Source organism: Kogia breviceps, chromosome 6, assembly GCF_026419965.1.
Source record: "Kogia breviceps isolate mKogBre1 chromosome 6, mKogBre1 haplotype 1, whole genome shotgun sequence".
In the NCBI taxonomy this organism is placed as follows: Eukaryota; Metazoa; Chordata; class Mammalia; order Artiodactyla; family Physeteridae; genus Kogia; species Kogia breviceps.
The window spans coordinates 2,879,200-2,903,083 of NC_081315.1; the positions used below are offsets into that span (position 1 = coordinate 2,879,200).

Sequence of the window (23,884 nt, forward strand, 5' to 3'; positions counted from 1 at the left end):
TTCAGGTTGTTTTTTCCAGTACTTTCTTAGATTTTCTTTTTATCTTTCCGTTTGGAGAGTTAGATACTAAATATATATATAAGTCGTTTTGATATTTGAGCTCATAGTTTTAAAATCCTGTTGTCCTTCCATCTCATCTGCAGATGATTTACTAAAGGTGAAAGCCAAGTTCGCGTGATTCAGATGTGTCCGCTAGTTCCCTGCGGACCTGACTCAGGGAGCTGGACAGTGTGGGGTGAGTGTTAGGTGGGAGAGAGTGGCGGTGGATGGGACGTGGCATTTCCTGCAGGACTTTGCGGTTTCTCCGCAGACCCTCAGGCTGAGTTGCTTCCAGTCTCCTCTCTGACCTCGTTTGCTGTTCAGGGTCCCCAGATACTCCAGGCTTCAGACGTTTCTTCTGCAGTGAGAGCCGGTAGGGAGTTCTCATTGTTGGTGGCGTTTGCAATACTAGGAATTTTGCCAGTTGTAAGCAGCGATGGTTCAGATGCAGGAAATGCTTTTGGAAAGTCACCATCTCCCATCGGCTCACAGGGCGCAGGGCCTCCCAGCCCCTCCCGCCACACCGACCTGGGTGGTGACCCTTTGGGCTCCTGCCCCGCGCCCCACGCGCCCCCTGCCATCTTGTGTGCTCTGTGGGCCTGGCACGGAAGGGTTGCACGTGGTGACAGGTGTGTGCGGGCGTCTGATGGGGCCTAAGGAGGTCACAGACACTGAGACCCAGGTAACGGGTTTCTAGTCCTTCTCCTTTGCCAGAGGAGGCGCAGGTGACTGCAGGCAGGGCTCTGGTTAACTGGCACTGGCCCCGCACCTGGGGGTGGTCTCTGGGACCCCCGGAGGACAGAGACACGAGCTGCTTCCCTGGAGCTTGCGGAAGACAGAGGGAGTGGTCCTGGAAGCCGGCCGGGCGCCAGGTGGCCTTCCCCCGTCACTCGTGGACTCGTGTGCGCAAGCGCGCCCACTCCCTGAGATTGGTCTGTGACCCCCAGATCAGCGCGCGGGCCGCTTTGAGGGTGGGTCAGGGTCGCGGGCAGGCTGGCAGAATCCTGCCGCCGCCCGACGCGCACCTCCCAGCTGAGCGCAGGGGTAGCGCTTGCCTTCCCTGCAGACACACGCCCTCTTCGCGGCCTCTTTCCTGTCGAGGTGGGTTTCTCTGCATTGTTGTGTGCCTCGCTGGTGACGTGGCTGTGGAAACGGCCCCACGGAGCACTGTCCCCAGTGCCCGGGCAGCACGGCCCGACGGAGAAGGCGTGCGGATGCGCTGCGAGCCGGCCTGCGCTCTGGCGCTGTTGGCTGCGAGTTCAGTGTGAAGGAAGCAACGCGCCTGTGCAGTGACAGAGCCGCGCGTGAACAAGGCTAAGTGCTCCTCGGCCGATGAAAGGCCTGTGGCCAGACCCTGTATTTCCCCCGAAAGCAGCGGTTCCTCGCCGGCTAAGTCCGTCTTCCGGGGGCGTGTACAGCGCGCGTGCACCGTGGAGGACGCCGGCCGGGAGGCGGAGAGTGGGCCCCGGCTCCTGGAATGAGCCCTGGGGTGGTTCCGGCTGAAGGACTGACGAGGTGGCGTCAGAGCCAAGCTTGGTAGGCCTTGGAGGTAAAGAAGCGAAGCCCGGATGGACTGGCACGGGAGATCGCGGCGGATGCTGTCGACGGAGGGCGGGCCTGGGCGGGGGGCTGCAGGCAGAGGGCCTGGACGGCTGCGGGGCGGACGGGGAGGCGGCGCCCGCGGCACAGCACGCCCGGCCCCGCCGGCTGCCCGCGGGTGCGGAGGCGATGGCAGGGCCCCCGAGTGCGGCCGTGGGCGCCTTCCCAGAGGTTCCACGCACCCTGAGGCGAGATCGGGAACCGGGGAGGTCACGGTGCAGGTGCGGCTGCGCAGAGGCCTCTGCAGGCGTCGGAGGAGGGGCGGGGTCTCGCTGCACAGACGCGCGCGTGCTGTTCCGGCGCACAAGCCCCGCCCCCTTTGCCGGGGCGGGTGGGAGAGGGACCCGGAGTCAGCCAGGTGTACAGGTTAGGTTGTGGGGGCGGGGAGGGCCTGAGGACCGGTCTTGAGATGCTCCGCCTTCCGCAGAGCGGAGGGAGCTCTCGCTTGCAGTTCCCTTGTTCTCTGCTGGCGCCCACGGCCCTCCATTCCCAGTTCCCCTGTCCTGCGACTGTTGCTGGCCCAGCCCGAGGCTGGCGGCAGGCCCCCTGTGGTTCGGTACCGAGGGAGCCGCTCCCCTCGGTTCTCCTGTGAGGGGTGGGGCTGAGCAGCTTCCTCTGATGCTCGGCGAGGTTCCTGCGCAAGGCCGGCCTTCCCGCGTCCCGCCTGCCCTGCACCGCGTTCCCTGCCAAACTTTCCTCCGGGCTGGAGATGGAGGAGCCGCCGGTGGGACCGTCCACGCCGCTGGCCTTCTCCTTCGGGGATGTCTGGAGCCGCGGCCACCGGCCGCCTGGGGCCGGCCCGAACGGAGCTGTGCTCCGAGGGTAGAATTCACGTTTCGTCCATTTCGTCTTTGTGTTTCTTCAAATGTGAGTATTAGAAAATTTTAAATTGTACGTGTGGCTCCCCGTAAATTTCTGCGGGACAGTGTTTCATTGCTCCCTTTGAATTTCTAGGAATAATTTGAAAACGCTGTTGCATGGTACTACTTCTAAAGACCCAATTCTTAGGTCCACTTGTATTTGTAATTCCGTGGAAGTTGCCAGTGTACCTGAATGTAGCTCTTGTAAACAAAAGGAGTACTGTCGTGAAGACGAAAAATCTCTCTGCGGAGAAAAAATTCTCCTAAGAAGTTTGCTCTTTTCTTGTGTAATTCGGTGTCACAGTCAACATTCAGGTGTACTGGGGGGACCGTAACTGAAGTAAATGTTAGCGTTAGCTCATGTTTTGGACTAAGTCCAGTTGGATTTTTAAATGCGTAATTATTTTTCACAGGAGCATTTGACTCTATGCCGCCTTGAGCCATAATGAGGTTTCCTTGTCCCTGAGAGAGTGACTGTTTTCGGAACCTGCGTGAACAGCTGTGTGTGAGGCAGCCTTAGTGAGTATGGCCGAAGAGGGGTTATTTCTAACTTCGGAACCACTTTCCGAGTGCCTTCTCTCTGCTCGGTGTTAGCTTTTAGCCACACAAGCGAAACACAAAAGAAGTGAAAGACGTGGTGCTCACGTCCTCAAGAAGCTCATCATCTGGTTTAGAAGCTCGTAGCGGACATTCTAACATCCTGCTGGGGAGAGATTAATACCTGACGTGTAGCAGCTAAAGCACTGCAGTCTGACAACTGTTTATTACCCAGTGCAGACTCAGGGTCACTCTGAGTAAGCGCCGCTTTCGCGTGCGTTCTCTCTCGGGGGTTGTGCGTGGCCAGCGGCGGGACCGGCGCCCTGTGTGGGACGCAGGGGCTGTGGCTCAAGGTGCGGCTGAGGGGAGGTTGCAGCAAGCGCGTCGGAGGGATTCTGAGCTGCTGGAAGCAGCTGCCAGCCTCCTTCGGGGGCTCTGTCTGTCTGTGAGTCCTGTCTTCCCGTTGTAGATGTTGGAGCACCTTCAGGAGAAGCGTCCTTGTGGGGAGCGTTTACAGGATAGATGGCCCTGGGTTTGGGTCCTGGAAGAACCGGAGGCTCTCACTCGGAGAGTTAGGCACACAGGGTGTTTTGCGGGGGGCAGTCGGGGTGGTGGAAGGGACCCAGGAGCTGGGAAAGGAACCGATCCGTGGAAGAAAGAGTGCCTTATGTTCGCTCAAACGCTAATGATTTCATAGATTTCACTTCCCAACTGTTGCACTAATTTGTTCTAGAGCTTATCGTTCCCGAGGGGCTCTGCAGTGAGTTTGCTTTGGAAGGCTTAATCGCCTGCCGCTTCCAGAGACTTGGCCCTGTTTGAGGAGGCGGGTGGGAGGCGACTGACTGTCTTGGATAAAATTATGATTTGCCAGATGTCCTTGTGGCCGAAGTTATTCCTCTTGGCTTCGTGTTGTATGAATGCAGTGCAGCCATCCGCGAGCTCAGCCACTCAGACAGGACAGTGAGTGCTCTGGGCTGGGTGTGTAGAAAGTAGGACGCACCACGTCTGTCCGCGCGGTACGGTTTCTCGGGGGCTTTCACGCGCTCACAGCGAGCAGCCCTGTCCACCTTCCTGGCAGGCGGAGTGAGTTTCATCATCACCATTTATTTCCAGCCGCGGAGACTGAGGCTCAGAGTCACACGGCCCCAGAGTGATGGGGCCGGAGCCGGACACAGCCCTGTGCCCCGCAGACCGCGGTCCCTCGCCCCACGTGGCGCCCGCCGACCGTGACGACCGCCGGGCCCCCCGGCCCCCAGCCTCGCCATGAGGAGCTGACTCAGGAGGAGCGCGCCTGCTGATTCAGGGCGCACACCCTTCCCCGGCTCTCTCTGCTCCTGACTGGCTTCTGTCGGCTCCCAGGCAGCCCTCTCAGTCTCTGTGGTTGGGGGAGCTCTGAGAGCGGTTGGGGACCCTGGTGCAGTTAATTTGCCGGTGATAAACTTAACACGAGAAGCTTTTCACTTTAGCTCTGTTATGGTGGTATTGCTGTTGCGTCTATGTTAAACCAGACCAAAGAAGAACAGGCGAGAAGCACCTTCTGTCACTAACTTTACTCTTACCCTAACCTCTAGTAGGCTTCCTTGAATTGCTCTCATCACCTTTATTCTGCTGTGTACGCCGACTATTCCACTGACTGGATTTGTAGCCGGCCGAGAATGGGAGGGGTGTCAGTAAGAAAGCTGCTGCGATAGTCCTGGCGGACCCGGGGCTCGGATGAGGTGTAGCCGGGGAGGTGATGCGGCTGCCCTGTCTCCATGGTTGGGGGGTGAAGGGGGGACGTCAGGAGGGGGCCAGGAGTGCCACATGCGCCACGTAAGGCTCCCTCCCTCCCTAGCTTCCATATCACCAGCGGGGAGGGGAGAGGGGGCCTGGGTACTCTGGGTACTTCTAGGAAGACCCTCTCTCCCCCTCCCACCCCCCAGGACACGGACGGCCCCGTCACACCGTGGCACACCTGCTTCGAGACTGTTCCCACGCTCATTCCACCTTCCTCTGTGTCGTCAGCATCCTGAACGGGGCCTGGCGCGCCAGCGTCTGAAAGGGTGAGCGAATGGAGCCCTCGTCTTTAGATAGCATGTTTCCAAGGCAAGGTCACAAATTATTCTGCAAAACCAATGAGATTATCTTTATAAATTGTAGAAGAGCGTCAATTGCTTTCTATTTTTTAAAATCTTATTTGGTGGTTCATTTCATTACAGGACGGTTTAATTGATAGCTCCTAGTAATTCCAGAATTATCCCAATGGCTATAATAGTTAGAACAATAATAGTTGTTGGTGGTGTGATACCATTAATAGTAATTTGATTGGATTCTTTATTCCTCTGTGAGATAAATAGCTGTATCCCCATGTTACAAATGTTTAAAAAAATTATAAATGCTTCAAAGCGTTTTTAAACACGTTATAAACGTCAGAGAGAGTGGGCTGGGGGAAAGTCCTTTTCACGACAGAATTCTTCTCCAGGGAGATCAGAGGCCAGTCCAGTGTGGGACACGGGCATGTAGTTTACCTGAATAGCACGAGGCCTTGTGAGGAGCTCCAGAACGACGGGAGGGCTTGCTGCAGGGGGTCTGGAGCCATGGCTGTGGCTTGGGGGCGTGAGCTGCCGTATCTCAATACGGACAGCACCTCAGGACGTGCCTTTGCCCGTTCAGCTCTGCGTCGTACCCTGAGCAACCCAGCATCTGCTTCAAAGCACCAGTGGAAGAGTTTAATGATGTTTTAGCTCTGTGTTCAACGGAAGAGAGATGGAGACAGACGGGGAGCCCCTTCCTAGGGATTCCTCAAAACTTACTTCTCGTGAGTTACACAGTTTGGGTGAGAAGTCAGTTTTGAAAGGAGAGGTGGGACCCCTGGAAGCTGGCCGTCCCACAGAGCTGCTTGAGCTCTGATAAGCCGAGTGGGGTTCTGTGCCGCACAGGACTGGACTCCCCCACTCGACTCTGCCACCGGGGGCCCCAGTCACATGCTTTGCAGAGGGTGATCCCCGGGCCGACACCCCAGCCCTGAGCGCAGCCCCGAGCCTCTTCCCCGACCCGGACCGCCGACACTTTCCTCAGGTCCACACGCTAGTGGCAGGCAGCCTGGCCCGAAGTCAGAGTTAAACTTTAAAAGTTGTGTAATCTGTTGTCGCCAGTATGTTTCTAACTTCTGGAAGTCTTAAAAGTAATCCTGGCTGTCATTAATTTCTGAGCAGCGGGGGCGGTGGGGCGGGCCGGGCTGTAAAAGTCATAGGGAGGGAGGGTTGTAGATCGAGGTCTGATAGTGGGCCTAAAAAAAGTGGTGAAAGCTTCTCTCTAAATTGCCGGCTATCTGGCTGACTCCAGAAAGAGTGAATCACTTCACTGGGATGGCAAAACAAGCAACGCTCCTCCTTGCGGGTGGAGACTGTTGCCCCAAAGAGCCTTCTGACCCGGCTCGGGCGAGCCTGGCTGCCGTCTCGCCTGCTGTTAAAGCTTAGATACGAAGCAGTTAGAGCGCCGGGTTTACTGTGATCCTCCTCCTCAGGGCCACCTTTTCACTTAACAAGGCGGGGGAGCTCCTGGAGTCCCACCTTTCCTTTCCTTTCCTTGTGTGCAGCTTAAGAATCCTCTCGTTGTTAACGCACGTTGTACTGCTGCTAGGTACTAAGCTGCGTCTCCAGATAAAGGGAAATTGGGGAGTTTTGTTTTTAGTTAGGTGTCTTAAAAGAGTCTGTAGCTGCAGCTCTCTACCTTTGCTGGCTTATGTAAATATTAACACAGCAGTCACACGGAGGGAAAGCTGTGTGAGAAGTATAGCAGTCCCATAGTGCATGTGCTTTGCTTTTCCTTCCAGCCATCTGAAATTGTTTTGACTCTGACAATTTCCTTACGATAAAGCCCTCAGAATTGTTATAGAACAGAGGAGTGAGGTGATCATTGATGGTTTGGCAGCGAGAGTTTAAAAATGTGAAGTCGTTTTCCCCATAGTTTGTAAATAACGCATAGCTGTTGAAAAATGGAAAATGGAGAATTGTTAACGGGAAAAGCATTCTGAGTCTCGCTACGCACAGCCATTCTGATGTTTCTTTTTAGTTCCTTTTTCTGCGTTTGGTTTTCTGAACTCAACGCTAGTTATCAAAGTGCCTCCACCATTTTGTGTTGTATCCTGTTCTTTTTATTCGGCTTTGTAACATAAGAATTTTTCTGTGTTTCACAGATTTCATGAAGGCATGACACATACATTCATTCTTTCAGTGGCTGAGAGCCTTGTCCATGCTGGGTGCTGCGTGCTCTGTCCTCAGCGTCCTGGGATATGGGAGTGGGAATAATCTGGATCATGATCGGGACTGCACAGAACTGTGAACTTTCAAGTAACTTTTTTTTTTTTTGCGGTACGCGGGCCTCTCACTGTTGTGGCCTCTCCCGTTGCGGAGCACAGGCTCCGGACGCGCAGGCTCAGCGGCCACAGCTCACGGGCCCAGCCGCCCCACGGCACGTGGGATCCTCCCGGACCGGGGCACGAACCCGCGTCCCCTGCATCGGCAGGTGGACTCTCAACCGCTGCGCCACCAGGGAAGCCCTAAAGTAACTTTTATCTGAATCTGAAAGCTCAGTTCTCTCTCAGCTGCTTCCTCATTTTAAGTCAAAGCAGTCATATTGGTTGATTTTATTGTCCAGTCCATCTAACTTGCTATGGATCAAAGTCCATCTGTTTAGGAGTCCGAGCCTCAGCTGGGTAGGTCGGCGGAGGAGGGTGGAGGAGCAGTGCCCAGGAGGGGGGCTCCTGCGCGGGGACTGTTCTCGGGGCAGGTTCATTGCCGGCAAGGTGTCCCACGAGAGACTTCGTCGCCGCAGTGCACCGACCGGGACTGAGTTAGTGAGAATCTGGACGTGTCGGAGGCCGGCGTCAGAGCTGGAGGAGAGAGACTCGGCCATGACTGTCGAGGCAGGGACATCCAGCCTCCTCCTGGATGGGGGAGGGGACATCCGCCCCTGCGGACCGAGGACCGAGGCGGGGTGGGGGGAGGCATGTCTCCCCTGTCACTGGCGAGGGTGCCCCGGGTCCCGGCTTGCCCGGCCCACGGCGGATGGCGCCTCGGCCCGTCTGCTGCAGAAATCAGTGCCGCCCACTCCCTGTGACCGGCGAAACGTGCGCCAGCGGGTTGTCACTGCCCGCGTGCTGGCTGCGCGCTGCGGGGCCTCCCGAGTGCGAGCTCGTCCGGTGGGCGCCGCATGCTGACTGCCGTCCTGAGGGGGCGCCGAGGCTCAAGCAGCCGCGTCCTGGCGGCCGTGGTCTTCGTCCCGCGTCTGTCTGCAGGCCCGCTGCCTCCCCTGCCTGAGCCCACGTCTCTAGTCCAGCAGGAGGCCTTCTCTTTTCAAATTTGGTACTTTTATTTAAGTTAATTAACTCATCTCATTGACGCGTCGGTGACGTGCCATGTTGCGTCAGTCTCAGGTGTACAGCAAGGTGACTCACTTACACACACGTATGTGGATTCATTTTCAGATCCTTCTCCCTTACGGCTTATTAGAGAATATATCGACTGGAGTTCCCTCTGCTGTACAGTGGGTCCTCGTTGTTTATTTTATATGTCGTGGTGTGTATCTGTTAATCCCAGACTCCTGATGTGTCCCTCCCCCCCTCCCCTTTGGTAACCATGAGTCTGTCCTCTCTGTCTGTGAGTGTGTTTCTGTTTTGTAGACAAGTTCATTGTGTCATATTTTAGATTCCACATATAAGTGATATCATATAATATTTGTCTTTGTCTGATTTACTTCACTTTGTATGATCATCTCTAGGTCCATCCGTGTTGCTGCAAATGGCATGATTTCATTCTTTTTTATGGCTGAGTAATATTCCATTGTATATATGCACCATATCTTGTTTATCCATTCCTCTGTCGATGGACACTTAGGTTGCTTCCATGTCCTGGCTATTGTAAACTGTGCTGCAGTGAACGTTGGGGCGCATGTATCTTTTCTAATTGCGGTTTTCTCCGGATATTTAAGCCCAGGAGTGGGGTTGCTGGGTCATATGGTAGCGTTATTTTTACTTTTTTAAGGAACCTCCGTACTGTTCTCCGTAGTGGCTGCACCAGTGGACACTCCCACCAGCAGTGCAAGAGGGTTCCCTTTTCTCCACACCCTCTCCAACATTTCTTGTTTGTAGGTTTTCTGGTGATGCCCATTCTGACCGGTACGAGGTAGTACCTCATGGTGGTTTGGGGGTTTTTTTTGTATGTTTTTGGGGGGGTTTTTTTGGCGGTACGTGGGCCTCTCCCTGTTGTGGCCTCTTCCGTTGCGGAGCACAGGCTCTGGACGCGCAGGCTCAGCGGCCACGGCTCACGGGCCCAGCCGCTCCGCGGCACATGGGATCTTCCCGGACTGGGACACGAACCCGCGTCCCCGGCATCGGCAGGCGGACTCCCAACCACTGCGCCACCAGGGAAGCCCGTCATGGTGGTTTTGATTTGCATCTCTCTGATGATTAGTCACGCTGAGCGTCCTTTCACGTGTTTGTTGGAGGCATGTTTTTAACTTCATACTGAACGAGAACATACAGACAGGAAATGTACGTATTCTGCTGGCTGCATGCTCACAGCAGCAGTGCCCAGATCAAGAAAGAGTTTACGAGCATCCTGTAACTTCCTTGGTGTCTCCTGCTGGGGACCGTGCTTCAAGAGCCACTGGTAGGAGGGCTTGTTCTCAGTCGTTCCTGGGCGTGGGAAAGGCACTAGGGAGGGAGGGGATGAGCCCATTGGAGGGTCCGCTGCTGCGGCTGTGGGCCCTGAACCCTTCCCGCCACCCCTCCTCTCCATTTACGCCTCCCTTCTATTCGTCACGGTAGTGTGAAGAGGCAGCAGGAGAGTCATTAGACAAGACTGATGAGACTGGACTTTTGGGGGCGCTGTGTTAGGTCTTCGTTTTTCCTCTCTGCAAACCCACGTCTCAGCTGTGGCTTTTGAGTTGATTTTTCTTTACACACAGTGATCACTGTTTTTTGTCACCTGAAGGGTGACACTTTAACTAAGTCAGGGATGGGGATGGAGTCGTCCTTAGCCGCCACGTCTTGGGGGCTGGAGGTGGCCCCGGAGCACCACGCTGGAAGGGCTGGAGAGAGGTCCTGGCTTGGGCCAGGATCTTGAGTGCCAGGAACCTGCCTCGTGTGGCCTAAATGGCGCTGCTGCTCTTCTCCGGGACCGTTCGGTCCAGCCCTGGGCTGTGAGGTTGGAAGCGGGGCAGGTGCAGCTCACAGACCTGAACCAGGAGCCTGCCTTCTGCACACCTGGCCCGTGGGTTCACAGTGCCACGCTGCCCCGTCCTCCCTTCCAGCCTGTGACACAGCTCGCCCGTCGGGGGGTGTCGTGAGGGCGGCAGCTGCTCCAGCCAGCGTGCACAGATGCAGGTGGGCTGCGGGGCCGGCGGGTGACCGGGGACCCTTCTCCCAGCGTGTGAGCCCGGCTGAGCCGTGTGGGGAGATGGAGAGCTTGACCATGAGGAGGGGCCGCGGTAAAGGGGCGCGTGCACGTTACCCTCTGTGGACAAGCAGGGGATCCAGCGCGGTGACGAGCGATGGAGCCCGCAGGCGAGGAGGATTCTGTTTCGGGAGAGAGAAGGAGGAGGTCACAGGAGGCGGGGTCAAGGCTGAACAGGGTGTTACCTTTCTCTCACCTACTCCGGGCACTGCTCTCGTGTCTCAGAAGAGTGGGTATGACAGTATCATTATTACTGGTTTTTCCATTTACTGAAGCAATTTTAAGGCTCCCGTGTAACTGTAAAGAAGGTTAGAGCCCTTTTGTGGCCTCCCCATCGAGTACAGTGGCCGTGGTTTCCATGCGCGTCTCTACTTCGTTACACACAATCAGATTTTGGACTGTGGCATTAGGGTTCTTCAGGGGAAACTTCAGGTGGTACAATAGCACGAGTCGCGTTGATTGGAGTGAACGCAAGATGTTTAAGCTTCTAAAGGAACTTTTGCTGCGCTGAGTGAGAGAGAGATGGAGAGTTTGGGCGCAAGCGGCGCCCTCTGGTCAGAATACACTGTCACGAGGCAGGCGGCGTCTTGTGGCTGGATTCATGCCCTCGTTTTAAGGTAAATACTCAGTGGTGCTAACCCAGTGAAAAGGTCACGTGTGAGACCTGCACAGAGGGAACTGGTCTTGAGACCCAGTTTTTACCCTCAAAGAACGTATGGTCTGGGTAGGATCGTAAGAGGCATACACTTCTCTACTGCCCAGCAGTTACGTGTTAGGTGTTAAAAGTGTGTTTTTAGAAGATCACGGCAGAATTCAAGCCCGGGACGTCTTCACGGGGAAGCTGGGACGTTCCCTGGGGAGGTGGTTCTCCAGCAGGTGCTTCCCAGGCCAGGAGCAGCAGCTCTGGGAACCCGTTAGAACCGCATCCTCAGGTTCCACCCCGGATCTGCTGAGTTGGAAATGGGGGGCGGCGTTGGCCCAGCACTGGGCATTTAGGAGCCCATGAAGTTTGAGCACCGCCTGCGAGGGACATGGAGGCCACAGCTGCGCCGGCTGAAGTTAGGGAGAAGCGCCGATGAAGGAAGGAGAAGCACCGGCCACTAAAACACAGCTGAAGTCTCCATACAAAGACCCCAGGGGCTGTCCTGATTCCTTTCTTGCTCATCCTCGCGTGTTAGTTGAAGGCTGAGCTTGGGTCAGAGCTTCCCATGCCAGTCAGCTCAGTTTCTGTTTAAGGGGGTTCCTTCCCAATGCAGTTCTGTCCTTATTTCATCCAAATGTCCTTTGTAACCACGTTGCCATTTTCTTATTATTCTTGTCATTTTAAAGTGTTCGCATCGTCCGGATAGGGACTGCAGGCGCGTTTTTATAACAGTGTTTGAAGCCTTGGGAAGATGCAAAGTGTTGGAATGATTGAACTGCTCCGCGGCTAACTGCTGGGAAGGTGTATGTCCAGAATACATATTTAGAAAGGGTTTACGTCCTTTCATCAGGGCCTGGATAAATAACTTTCAGAGACTGCAGTTTTAAAAGTGAATTTGTTCTTTTACACATAGAAAGTGGGATGTGTTCCCCCAGCGTTTCCTCTACAGATTTTATAGAATCTAGCTACTTGGGCATTTTTAAAGGCCCTGCCCCATCAGCATGGAACGATGCTTTCATTTCTGCCCTGATTTTAGACAAGGCAAGCCAGGCCCTGGTGAGTTGGAGGCATCCGCCTGGGGCCTTGCTTGGGCCGCCTGTCAGGTGGGCGTGATGGTGCAGGGGCCTGCTTCTGGCCTCTGCTTGCTGGGCTGCCTGGGCCGAGGTGGACAGGTTAGAGCTGCTTAGGTGCTCTCGGGTCCTCTTGTGAAAAAGCGAGAGTGGTTTTCCAGACAGTTCAGAGGAAGAAAAGAGGAACCCGTGAGTTCACCGTGGCCGCTGAAGTTAAGGCTTGAGCTCCAAATGTGTTCCCTCCCTGGAGAAATGGATTCACTTTCTCCTACCCTGGTCCTGTCTGTCATTTGAGCCTGTGCCGCACAGGAGCTGGTCACCATCGTAGCTGAGTTGCAGTCTTGCTCTCTCGGAGGAGGATGTAGTTAAGATCTTCTGTGGGTTTTTTACAAAGGAACTGTAGGGTCACACGTACGATAAAGCCTTCAGGTAACTGAGGCTTCTGCCACAAGACCATTAGACCTCATCACGTTTGCAGAGTGAAATATATGCGGCTGCCATGTGTCGATGTGCTTAAAAGCCCTCTGAAGCCTGTCGATGAAAAATTAACCAATAGTCGATCTAAGAAAGAAATAGAACATTTTATTCGAGCCAACTTGAGGATTATAACCCGGGAGATGGTCTCTCAGAAAGCTGTGAGGACCGCCCCGCCCGTTAGAGGTCACGGCACAGTTAGATACATTTGTGAGACGGAGGGTTACTCGTCAGATGACGAATAGACAGTTTACACAAGGCAGATCTGCACGCAGAGTTAGCAGAGCGTCTCCAGACCCCGCACAGGATTAAGGAGGAATGTAGCCTCCTGAGGAGGTGTGGTCAGTGCAGACACACGGCGCATGCTGGCCGGGAGGAAGGAGGCCCGCGCGGGCCGAGGAACGTTTTATGTTTCAATCTTTCTTGTCTTGCCATGAGGTATGGATTTTATTTCCTCAAACTAAAGACCCGGCCGAGGGCTCATCAGATTTTAGGGCTCTTTTAATATTTTCTTCAGCCAGATTCCGGGATGACAAGAGGAAAACAAGTTGGGACCGTCCCTTGTAGTTTTTTGTATCAAGACTTGGCCTGTGTTTTAAGGACCAGTGCTTTTTATTTCTTCTAAAAGAAAAATTATTTTTTCCATGAATTCATAATACTATGGAAAGATCATATTGATATGTATGATATATCAATGTATATCATATAAAATGTATAAAATATAAATGGATATCATATAAAATAGCATATATATCACAAAATATAACAGAAATATAAAATATGTATCATATAAAAGTCATATGGAAATATGTAATATATCATAAATGCATAAAATATAAGTACATGTCATATGAAATATATTTCTTTAAATATAACAAAAATATAAAATATGTATCGTATAAAATATTGAAGTATGTGATATATCAGTATATATCAATATATCACGGATATATCCTATTGATATATAGTACCATAATATTCTTCCCATTTTACAGATGAGGCATATTCATGTCAGAAGTCAAAACTGAACTGCTTCTGTTCTTGGGTTCTGCTAGTTCAGGGCTCTCTGAGCTTGAATATGCTTAGGAATTAAGAATCCAGTGCCAGAGCTGTGAGGGTTTATGGCTTCTCAGCTTATTATTACTTTTCTTGCATGAATAAATTAAATTCTATACTGGTATCAAAGCCAGGCGGCGTCCCTGCCCAGCCGCCCCCATGTCACCCCAGTGCGTTGGGCCCCACGTCCCTCCCTCGCTCCGGGTCGCTTTGCAAGGTTGCCGGGCAGGGCCTGTCAGCTGACACTGGGTCACCGGAGCGCCATTCACAGGGTGGTGGCCAGTGTCAGCACAGCCTTGCAGCTGAAGGCGAGTCACTGCGTTGCGCTCACGGCCCTCCTTGCCCTGTGAGCCGTATGCAGAGGTCTTGTGATGAATTAATTGGCTGCTGCGTCATCCCCGGCAGGGCCGCAGATGGAATGAGTGAGGCCAAGCCGCCCAGCCGGTTGAGGGCTTTTGTCTTCTGTAACCGGAGCACAAGCCCAGGAGCAGAACTAGGAAGTGGGACTTGGACTTGTCAGACGGTAATGGCCTTGCTGAGAGCGCGTTGTACCGTGTGAGGGATGCCTCCGACTTCCCAAATCATCGGAGGGCTTAATTTACGTAACAAGCCAATGTTCCTGTTTTGTTTTTAACTCCTGGAAGAGGAAATTAGTAGGCTGCAGCCGGGGAGCTCGCGTCACCTCCCGCATCTGTACCGGGAGCTCAGGGACCATTTAGCACAGCTGGTCACCGGGAAAATCCTCCAACAACGGGACCTTCCGGGTCCACGCGGAGAGTCAGGACCACCCAGAAGAGGGCTGGCCTGCCGGGGAGATGTGCGGCTGCTCGGCCAGGACCACAGCCCGGCTGGGGGGCCGGCAGGACGCGGCCGGGGGTGTGAGCCATGGGCAGACGCGCGGGACACGCGCATGCTCGAGGATTTGGAAGTGCGCCAGGGTGGGAAGGGACACCGGTCCCCCGGAATTCGACAACAGGTTTGAAACTTCAGTTCTCTCTCAGAACCTCAGAGAAATTCTTCTGTAATTCACTGGGCACCAGGGAGGTAAAAGCGTGTTGATGGGAAACTTGCGTCTGCAGACAGGCACGGGGGTGCTGCTAGGTGTGCAGACGCGTCCTCTCCTTTACGGGAAGAGTGGAGGATGGGCACTTCTGGCGGCCGTTTGGATTCTGCTTCCTCCTGAACCTCGCCTTGCCGCTGCTGGGGCCACGTGCAAGCAGTGGTGCCACCTGCCCTGCGTGGGAGCTCGAGCAGTGCTCTCCCGGGGGCTGTCGGGAAAAGGAGGCGCAGCCCCAGGGGATCGGCACGCTGACAGACGGGGCGCGGGGCCGGGGGCCTCACTTCTCAGTCTGGACGGCGCGCGCAGGGCTGGGCGTCTCCGGCTGGAGGTGGGTGGTGACGGGGAGCCCGGGCTTCCCCTTCTGGAAAATCCTTTCCACGGGAAGGGAGGAAGGAAGGCGCTGGGATGAATCAGGGCTCCTAACGCAGCCCATCAGAGGAGCAGCGTTGCACTCGCTGTATTCTTTTTTGTTCCTGATGCGCAAATAGTGCTTTATTCCGAACTCCTGCTGATTCTGTGGTACATACCTTTCAACTACTTCACCGTAAATTTAATAATACCTTTTGGGGGAAGAAAAACAGGTTGTTTTTTATCTTTGGTAATCAATAATTGCACACGCTTTTTTTTGCCCATGTAACTTATTTATTTATTTTGGTTTTCATTCTGTACTTTTGTTGATTTTTTTTTTTTCTTTTTTTGTTATATGCGGGCCTCTCACTGTTGTGGCCTCTCCCGCTGCGGAGCACAGGCTCCGGACGCGCAGGGCGCAGGCTCAGCGGCCACGGCTCACGGGCCCAGCGGCTCCGCGGCACGTGGGATCCTCCCGGACCGGGGCTCGAACCCGCGTCCCCTGCATCGGCAGGCGGACTCTCAACCACTGCGCCACCAGGGAAGCCCTAAACAGTACTTCAAACTTAACAAAAAGTTTTCACATCCATTAGCTCCTTTCCTTAGTTTCATTTCCTTTAGATTTACTTCTCAGGTGCTGAGACGTTTTTAGACTTCTGTACAATGGTGATGTGTGTGTCGTTTAGTTGGAATGCACCTCTCGTTGGGCCAGTTGTCTTGGTCCCTTTCCCACTTTCTCTTCCCCTTTGCACAGTCTTGAAAGGGTGTGCGTTATGTGCAGTGCCGTGCTTGGTTCCCTGAGTTTCTCCGGGCCTCGGGTCGGTCTCGGGATGGAGTGAATTACCGTGAGGAGCTTGCGCCCTTAGGATGTGGCTCCAGTGCTCACGAGTTGTCTGTGTGTCCGGCTCAGGTGGCAGCCAGCCAGGTGTGACTCCCAGCGCCTGCTTTGCTCCTGGGTTACCTTAGATCCACAGTTTCGGGTGGTCGTCTTAGCTGAGAACACTGATAAGCAGACTTTTCTTTTCGCTTTTTCTTTCTCTCCTGGTGATTTTCCAGTTAGGCAGAGGTGAAGAGAAAGATCCCACAGACGCAGTGGAGAGGTTCCAGGTGCCTGGGAGTGGCACGGTGTGAACCTGGCGCAGGGCAGGGCGGAGAGAGAAACATCTTCCCACTGCGGTTTTTGTGGAGTGAAACATTTCAGACCTGGGAACTCTGAACTACGACGCTGGGCTTCAAATGTAATTGCTTCCAATCTGCTTTCTTAAAGCTGCTGATAACTTGATTTTCGCAGCTTTCCCAGCAAGCTAGGTACATCCATAGGGCTGCTTGTATGCGGACTCTGGGAGGATTTGCCAAGTGTATCCGTGAATTGCTGTTTCTCTGATGGCAAGAGAAAATTAGACACAACTTGGCCCTGAAAAGTGTACCCCACACATGCCGAAGAGGAACTGAAACAGCCCTTCAGAGTCAGTGGTGCCTGAAGTTTCACATCTTGACATTTAGATTCAGAAGAGATCCGTTGTACTGCTTTACAGTCACCGGGACGGAGGGAAGCGGAAGTAATGAGTGTAGATCTCTGATTTATCCACGATTTGGATGATCTGATTTTATTGAAAAAGGTAGAGCCTCCGCTTGTTTGTGGGAAGAGCTTACAGAGAAGACAAATACAGAAACTAGGGTGTGTTTTCCCCAGTGCACACGCCTCTCGGAGGTAAGCTGGCTGTGACGGCAGAGCCGTCCCTGTTTAGGGTACTTGGGGTTCTGAAGATTTTAGTAAAAGGCTACTAAAGGGAGGGTAAGGCAGGCTGGGGTGGGGAGGGGCGGGGGGTGTTCACCGTGCTTTCCACCTAGAAACACCATGAAAACCTTCCTGCTTAGGCGATGGAGCTGCCGGACGGGTTGAGTGCAGGGCTCAGGCAGAGCCCCGCCCGGGCCAGCTGACAGCCGCGTGCTGGTGACCCGCCCCTCAGGGAGCTGCCGACGCGGGGGCGGCGGGGGGTGGGGGGGACTCTCCCAGGTGCCTGGGCATTGCCCCACAAGTTCCCTGCCCTCCCTGCCCGCCTTCCCTTTCCGCTGACTTCTGTGCCACGAGGAGTTTTCTCTGCCTCGTTTAGAGCGTCTGTTTCCATTGGTTGATGGACGGGATTTCGAGGTGTCATCTGAGGATGGGTGAATGGTTGCAGGAATGCAGTATGACTTGGTATTGCCGAGGAGCCCTGCTGCTTTAGGTGCAGAGAACGCTCATCCTTCCCGCGTCTCTCAGGCATGAATCAGAGCAGCCTCCGTACGGGGGCTGCTGCTTCGCAGCTGCCCACTGGCTGACCCCCTGTCCGGCTCTTATTCTGATAAGCATCGGCGACAAGCAGGGTAAAGCCCTGGTTACTCGTCACCGTAGCGAACTGCGTGGAGAGTGACAGCGTTCCGGGCAGAAGGCAGGTGCCTCCAGCTCTGGGGTCCACAGCCAGGCGCTGGGGGCCGGCAGCCGAAGGCTTCTCCCCCCGAGCTCTGCTGGGCCACGTGAGCTGGCCGCGACTCCGGGGCCTCCTGGTGAGTCCTGTTGGGAGTCAGGCTGAGGATCAGCCTTATCGCTTTCTTGTTGCAGTAACAGAAGCTGAATAACCGCTGAACAAGGGCAAGTAACCCTCATGGGAGTTGGTGAGAGCGATAAGCCGTGACCCGCCTGACGTTGTAAGTAGACTCCCAGCCAGGACTCACCAAGGGGGACCCAGCGAGGGATTCCCCGCAATGCTTCTCCCCTTTATGGGATCCCGGGTTTGTGTGGAGTGTCGTGGGTACATCCATCCAGCAGATGTTTACGTCTTGAAGGCTTTGCTCCTCGTCTTACTCTCTGACCTTCCTTAGTTTAGAAAGATTTAAAAAAAACCCACAAAACACTACTCTCAGGTCTTTACAGAACAGATGTGAGTTAAAATGCGGTCTTTTTTTTTTTTCTCACTATGACATTTTCTTTCACTTTCATGCCTCACCCGCCCCAAAGGCAAACAAAAGAAGAAAATAAAAAACCAAAACCTTGGGAGAGCTAAGCTAGTTTTTCCACTTAGTGATTTTTTTTAAAGATTCACCCCTAACATGTGAGAACATAGAATGTGGCGCCCAATTTAGGGAAAGCTCCTCTGATCTGGGATCCTCTCTGCCTTGATCTCACGATCTCAGGCTCCCCTCCTGCTGGAACTCGCTGTGTCTTCTGGGTGCCCACCTCATCTCTCTGTAATTTCTGTTTTCTCTTCTAAAAGAAATTAAAGTGGTAGACCGGGTGGGTGACCCCCACAGATGTGCTCTTAAAACTGTAGATCGCCGAGCCTTACTTCAGGTCCACTGGACCAAATTCCTGGAAGTGGAGCCCGGGAAAAGCTTTGTTCATTACAAACACACACACAGAGCCTCTGGGGTTAGGTCTAGTGAAGAGTCAGGGCTGGGATCACCAGATGGGGTGTCTGAGCCCCTCCAGCTCCAACGTGCCGACTGTCTGTCAGGAACCGACGGGGCCCAGGGATGTCAGACAGACGTGAGGACCTTGGCAGCCGAGGGAGTCATAAACGTCTCATCTGGGGAGCAAGCCACGTGGGTATTTGAGGAAGCATATTCTCGGGAAAGGGAGGACCAAGCGCAGAGCTCCTGAGGCAGGAACGTGCTTGGCGTGCACCCTAAAAAGTGGTGCCCGAGGGCTGCAGACCGTGAACGGTCCTCCGTGGGCCCGCGAGTGGGCGGTCAGGGCTGCAGCCGTGCACCACGGTGTGAGCGGAAGGGGCGGGTTGCCGGCCCCCCTGCCTCTCGCCCATTGGCCTTTGCTTGGTGACAGACGCTCCTGCCATCGAGCCTCTTTTCTTTGTATCTAACCATTGTTCTCTCCGGGCAATGACCGCTGCCTTGGTGTGAACTGCTTTTACGAGAGCTGACGGAGGACCGCCGGGAGGCCCCGCAGAGCCCGGTGCGAGGCCCCTCCCCCCCCTCCCCCCCAGGCGGGCGCACGGGCCCCGGGGGAGGTGGCCTGCGCCTCTGCTGAAGCGGGGACGGAGACCTTGGGTGGTGGCCGCATGCAAGCTCGAGTAACGTGTCCTTGGTTCTCGTCTTCACAGGGAATTCTCTCGCCGTCTGAGTGACCTTCAGAGAATAATCCTGGTGCAGACTTAAAACCAGTGCTTATTACTCAGAGTTCCTATATTTTAAAAGTCCCCTTGACCACTGAATTTTTTAAAAAATAGACTCTATGTTTTAGAGCAGTTTTAGGTGCCCTGAAAAGTTAAGCAGAAAGGACAGAGCCCCTGTCTCCTGCCTGCCCCTCTCTCACCCCTCCCCTACTGTCAGCATGGGTTACAGCTGATGAACCTGCAATTGACACATCACCACCACCCCAAAGCCTGGTTTACCTGTGAGGTTCACCCTTGGTGGTGTTCATTCTGTGGGTCTGCACAAACGTGTAATGAAACGTGCCCATCGATAGAGCGTCATACAGAGTAGTTTCACGGCCCTAAAAATCCTGTGTTCTGCCTGTTCGTGCGTCCCCTAACCCTCCCCGCCCTGGCAGCCCTGATCTTTTCAACTGTCTCGATAGTTTTGCCTTTCCTAGAGTGTCATTTGCTTGGAATCACGCAGTACGTAGCCTTTTCACATTGGCTTCCCTCACTCAGTTGTACGCATTAAAGTCTTCTCCACGTCTTTTCATGGCTCGGTAGCTCATTTCTGTTCAGCACTGAATAATGTTCCATCATCTGGATGTACCCGTTTATTTATCCAGTCATCTACTGAAGGATGTCTTGTTGCTTCCACAGTTTGGCAGTTGTGACTAAAGCTGCTGTCAACATCCATGTGCAGGGTTTTGTGTGGACATGAGTTTTATTCCTTTGGGTAAATATCAAGGAGTATGGTTCCTGAGTTGTAAGGTAAGAGCTTATTTAGTTTTGTAAGAAACCACCAAACTTCCGGGGCGGCTGTACCATGTGCGTTCCCACCAGCAGTGAGTGACAGTTCTTGTTGCTTCACATCCTCTTAGCATTTGCTGTTGTCAGTGTTCTGGATTTTGGCCACTCTAATGGGTATGTGGTGGTATCTCGTCGTTTTGATGTGTATTTCTCTAATGGCGTACGATGTGGAGCACCTTTTTCGTGTGCTTATTTGCCATCTGTATATCTTTTGTGAGCTGTCCAGGTCTTTTGCCCATTTTTAAATTGGGTTGTTTGTTTTCTTATTGTTGAGTTTTACGAGTTCTTTGTATATGATGGATACCAGTCCTTCCCCGGAATTGTCTTTTGCAAGTATTTTCTCCCAGTCTGAGGCTGGTCTTCTTCTTCTCTTGATGTTGTCTTTCGCGGACCGGAGTGTTTAATTTTAACGAGGTCCAGCACGTCAGCTGTTTCTTTCACGGCGCGTGCCTCGTGTGGTCATCACCACGCTCAAGGTCACCTACCTTTTCTCCTATGTTATTCTGTTACAGTTTTGCAGTTGGGGTCTGTGATCTATCTTGAGTTAAAATTTTGTGAAGGATTTAAGGTCTGTGTCGAGACTCTTTCTTTGGAGTGTGGATGTCCACTTGTTTCAGCACCGTTTGTTGAAAGACTGTCTTTTCTACAACGTGTTGCCCTTGCTCCTTTGTCAGAGGTCAGTTGAGCGTGTGTGACTCTGAGTCCGGGTCCTCTGCGCTTCTTTGTTGATCTGTTTGTCTGTGCTTTCACCAGGGCCACACTGTCGTGTTTACTGTAACTGTCGTAAGTCCTGAAGTTGGCTGGTGTCCTTCCTCTGACTTTGTGAACACTCTCCTTCGGTGTCCTGTTGGCTGTTCTGGGTCCTGTGCCTCCTCTCCTTGTGGACTTTAGAACCAGTTTGTCGATATCCACAAAATAACTTGTTGGGATTTTGATTGGGATTTTTTTTTCATTGAATCTTTAGACCAGCTTGGGAAGAACTGACGCGTTGAGTCTTCCACCCATGAACGTGGAATATCTCTCCATTTATTTAGTTCTCCTTTGATTTTCTGTATCAGAGTTTTGTCGTTTTCTTCATATAGATCTTGTACATATTGTGTTAGATTTATACCTAACTATTTCTTTGGGGGTGGCGATTCTAGTATAAGTAGTATTGTGTTTTTAATTTTAAATTCCACTTGTTAATTGCCAGTATATGAAATATTTGTAAAATATTTTAACAGGTATATTTTTCAGAGCATGGCTGCATTCATGTCAGGCTAGTTGCATTCTCCTTTTTAAATGCCTCCATCTTCTTTTTTATATTGTTACTAAACTTATTTTTAATATTTTTCTTAAATCTTTTTTCTGATTATCAAAATGTACAATTTTGTTACAAAGCATTTGGAAAATGCAAGCAAATATAAAAATGAAAACCTAAATTACTAGCAGTGCTATCACACAAATTTTTACTCCTATTAATACTTTGATTTATTTCCTTGCAGTCCTTTTTGGTGCATGGATGTAAGCTGCACTGTATTAACTAAACCATGTGTTGATATATATGTATTTTACATATATATGTATTATATATATATATATATATATATATATATAAAATCTGCTTTCTCACTCAGTATTATACCACGACATTTTGCCCATGTCAATAAAACATTTTTAAGACAATTTTTAATGACTTTGTAGTATCTGAAATTGATGGCCTCAAAAATCTTGGGTATGTTCTGAATGGATATTAAGGTTTCCAGTTTTTGACGTAACAGCCCTATTTGTGTTCAACTATCTGATGGTCTCCTTGGGAGGGCATTTTCCTTGGAGATTTTCCTTGGAGGAAGTCTGAAGGAGACCCATTTTCCTTCCGCAACAGAATGTGAAAATGGAGACACAGAATCTGGTCCGGTCGGTGGGACGCAGGCAGCGTGTGTGACCAGGGGCCGTGCGCGGCCTGTCGACGCTCCCAGACTCAGCACCGCTTGCTCACCTGGTCCTCAGCGTCCTCGGGCGCCCCGGCCTTGCCACGCGGAACGCGCCCGGTGCACCTGAGGCCAGGAGTGGAGGACCAGGTCAGCATGTGGGCGCTCTGCAGGCGGCGAGGTGCCAAAGAGTGAAGGAAGGTTGTCCGTCCGAATTGATTCCTCTTCCCCGGGAGGCCAGTGGGCCGGCAGAGCAGTCACGGGTGTGCTGCTTGCCAGAACTGGGCCTCTACTGGGAACCTGGAGGCAAAGACAAGCAGGCCTCCAGCCCTAACATCTTCTCTAGGTTCCCCAAGTCACTTCTGAAAGGGTATGAGCGTCAGGCTTTTTCCTTAATGTTTTGAAGAGCATTTTATCTCTGTGTCTTCAGACATAACACATTCGCTTGGTTCAACAAAAAGAAATATACGTCTGAATCTTGTTGTTCCTACCTCTTTCTTCTTCCCCATCCCGTGCAGGTAATCAGTTTTATTAGTTTGCTATAAATTCTTTCTTTTCTCATTTTAAAAGCCATGTAACACCTTCATTTTATTATTAAATATTCGTCATACTGAAAGTGCAGACTATGCTATATTAACCATATGTGTAACCACAACCCAGTTTTCTTAAACCTTACCATTTTGCCACTTTTGCTTCACGTGTATGATTTTTTTTAAAAAAGAACTGAAACATTAGGGAAGTAGACGACGCTTCCTGCATCCCCCTTCCTGGGCCCCATCTCCCTCCCTTCCTCCCAGGGGTAACCACGGTCTGAATATGGTACTTTGCATTCCTCTGCACATCTGTCATTTCCTGGCTGGGATGTATCCATAAATCATACTGGGTTACCCGTATTTAACATTTTAAAGTGGATATCATACTGTATGTATTATTTTGAAGCTTACTTTTTCATACAGCTGTATGTTTTTGAGATTCGTTTGTATAACTTCATGTAGCTCTAGTGTGTTAATTCCAAATTCAGTGTAGCATTCCATTGTGTGAATATGCTACAAATTACGTATCTGTCTATTCATGACCATTTCATTTTTGTTTTTACAAATTTTACTGTTATTAACAGTGTTGCAGTGAATGGTAGTAGCACATGTGTCCCTGTCTGCACATCTGCATGGATTTCATAGGGTGAAAGAAATGGAGTTTAAGTTTTAGGAAATGTGACCCTTTGGCTTTACTCAATATTCTCCGAAGTGAGTGCCCGACTCCTTTCCTACCAGCAGTGCGTGGGCGTCCTCGCTGCACACCACCCTTGGCACGGGGCCGGGGACGGGGGGGGGGGTGGGCGGGGAATGTGAGTGAAATCTCGTTTTCTTCTAAAACGGCTGTGTCGAGACGTCAGTCGCGTAAGTACGGTCCACCCGTGTGAAGTCTGTCCGCGCTTCAGTGGATTTGCCGTGTCCTCAGGGTCACACACTCCTCACCACGTCAACTTCGGGACATTTTCAGGACCCTTGAAAGAAACCACCTCCCACAAAAGTTGGCTGTCATCGCCCAGTCTCCTCTCAGCTCTAAGCAGCCACTAATTTCCTGTCTGTCTCTGTAGATTTGCCTGTTTCTGGACATTTCCTGTAAGCAGCCGCATACAGTTCATCATACCGTATGTTCTTTTGTGGTTGACTGACTTCTTACATCTACCATCATGTTTTCAAGGTTCACCCGTGTTCTGTGCATGTAATGGCACTTCATTCCTTTTTAGTGCTCAATCATATTCTATCGAATGGATAGGCCGGATGTTTTTTTATCGCGTGAGGGACGCGTGGCTTTTCCCACGTTTTGGGTCTCGTGAATAGTGCTGTTATAAAGATTCCTGGACAAATTTTACATGGGGTTTTTTTTTTGTATGAAGAGATGATAGTTT

The 23,884-nt window shown here is 52.3% G+C and overlaps 1 protein-coding gene across 13 annotated transcripts in view; it reads left to right on the plus strand.

The window, feature by feature from the left end:
• Positions 1–23,884, plus strand: part of FNIP2 (folliculin interacting protein 2) — a 218,059-nt gene that overhangs the window by 21,488 nt on the left and 172,687 nt on the right. For 9 of the 13 annotated variants that reach the window (XM_067035450.1, XM_067035444.1, XM_067035448.1 and 6 more), the window contains exon 1: positions 14,168–14,690. The exons of 3 other annotated variants lie outside the window; for them this stretch is intronic. In XM_067035450.1, coding sequence (XP_066891551.1) covers positions 14,530–14,690 — 161 coding nt within the window. In that variant the 5' untranslated portion in view covers positions 14,168–14,529. Of the gene's footprint in view, positions 1–1,944; positions 2,506–14,167; positions 14,691–23,884 lie in introns of those variants that run through there. One more of the 13 variants, XM_067035455.1, reaches the window with a different exon arrangement.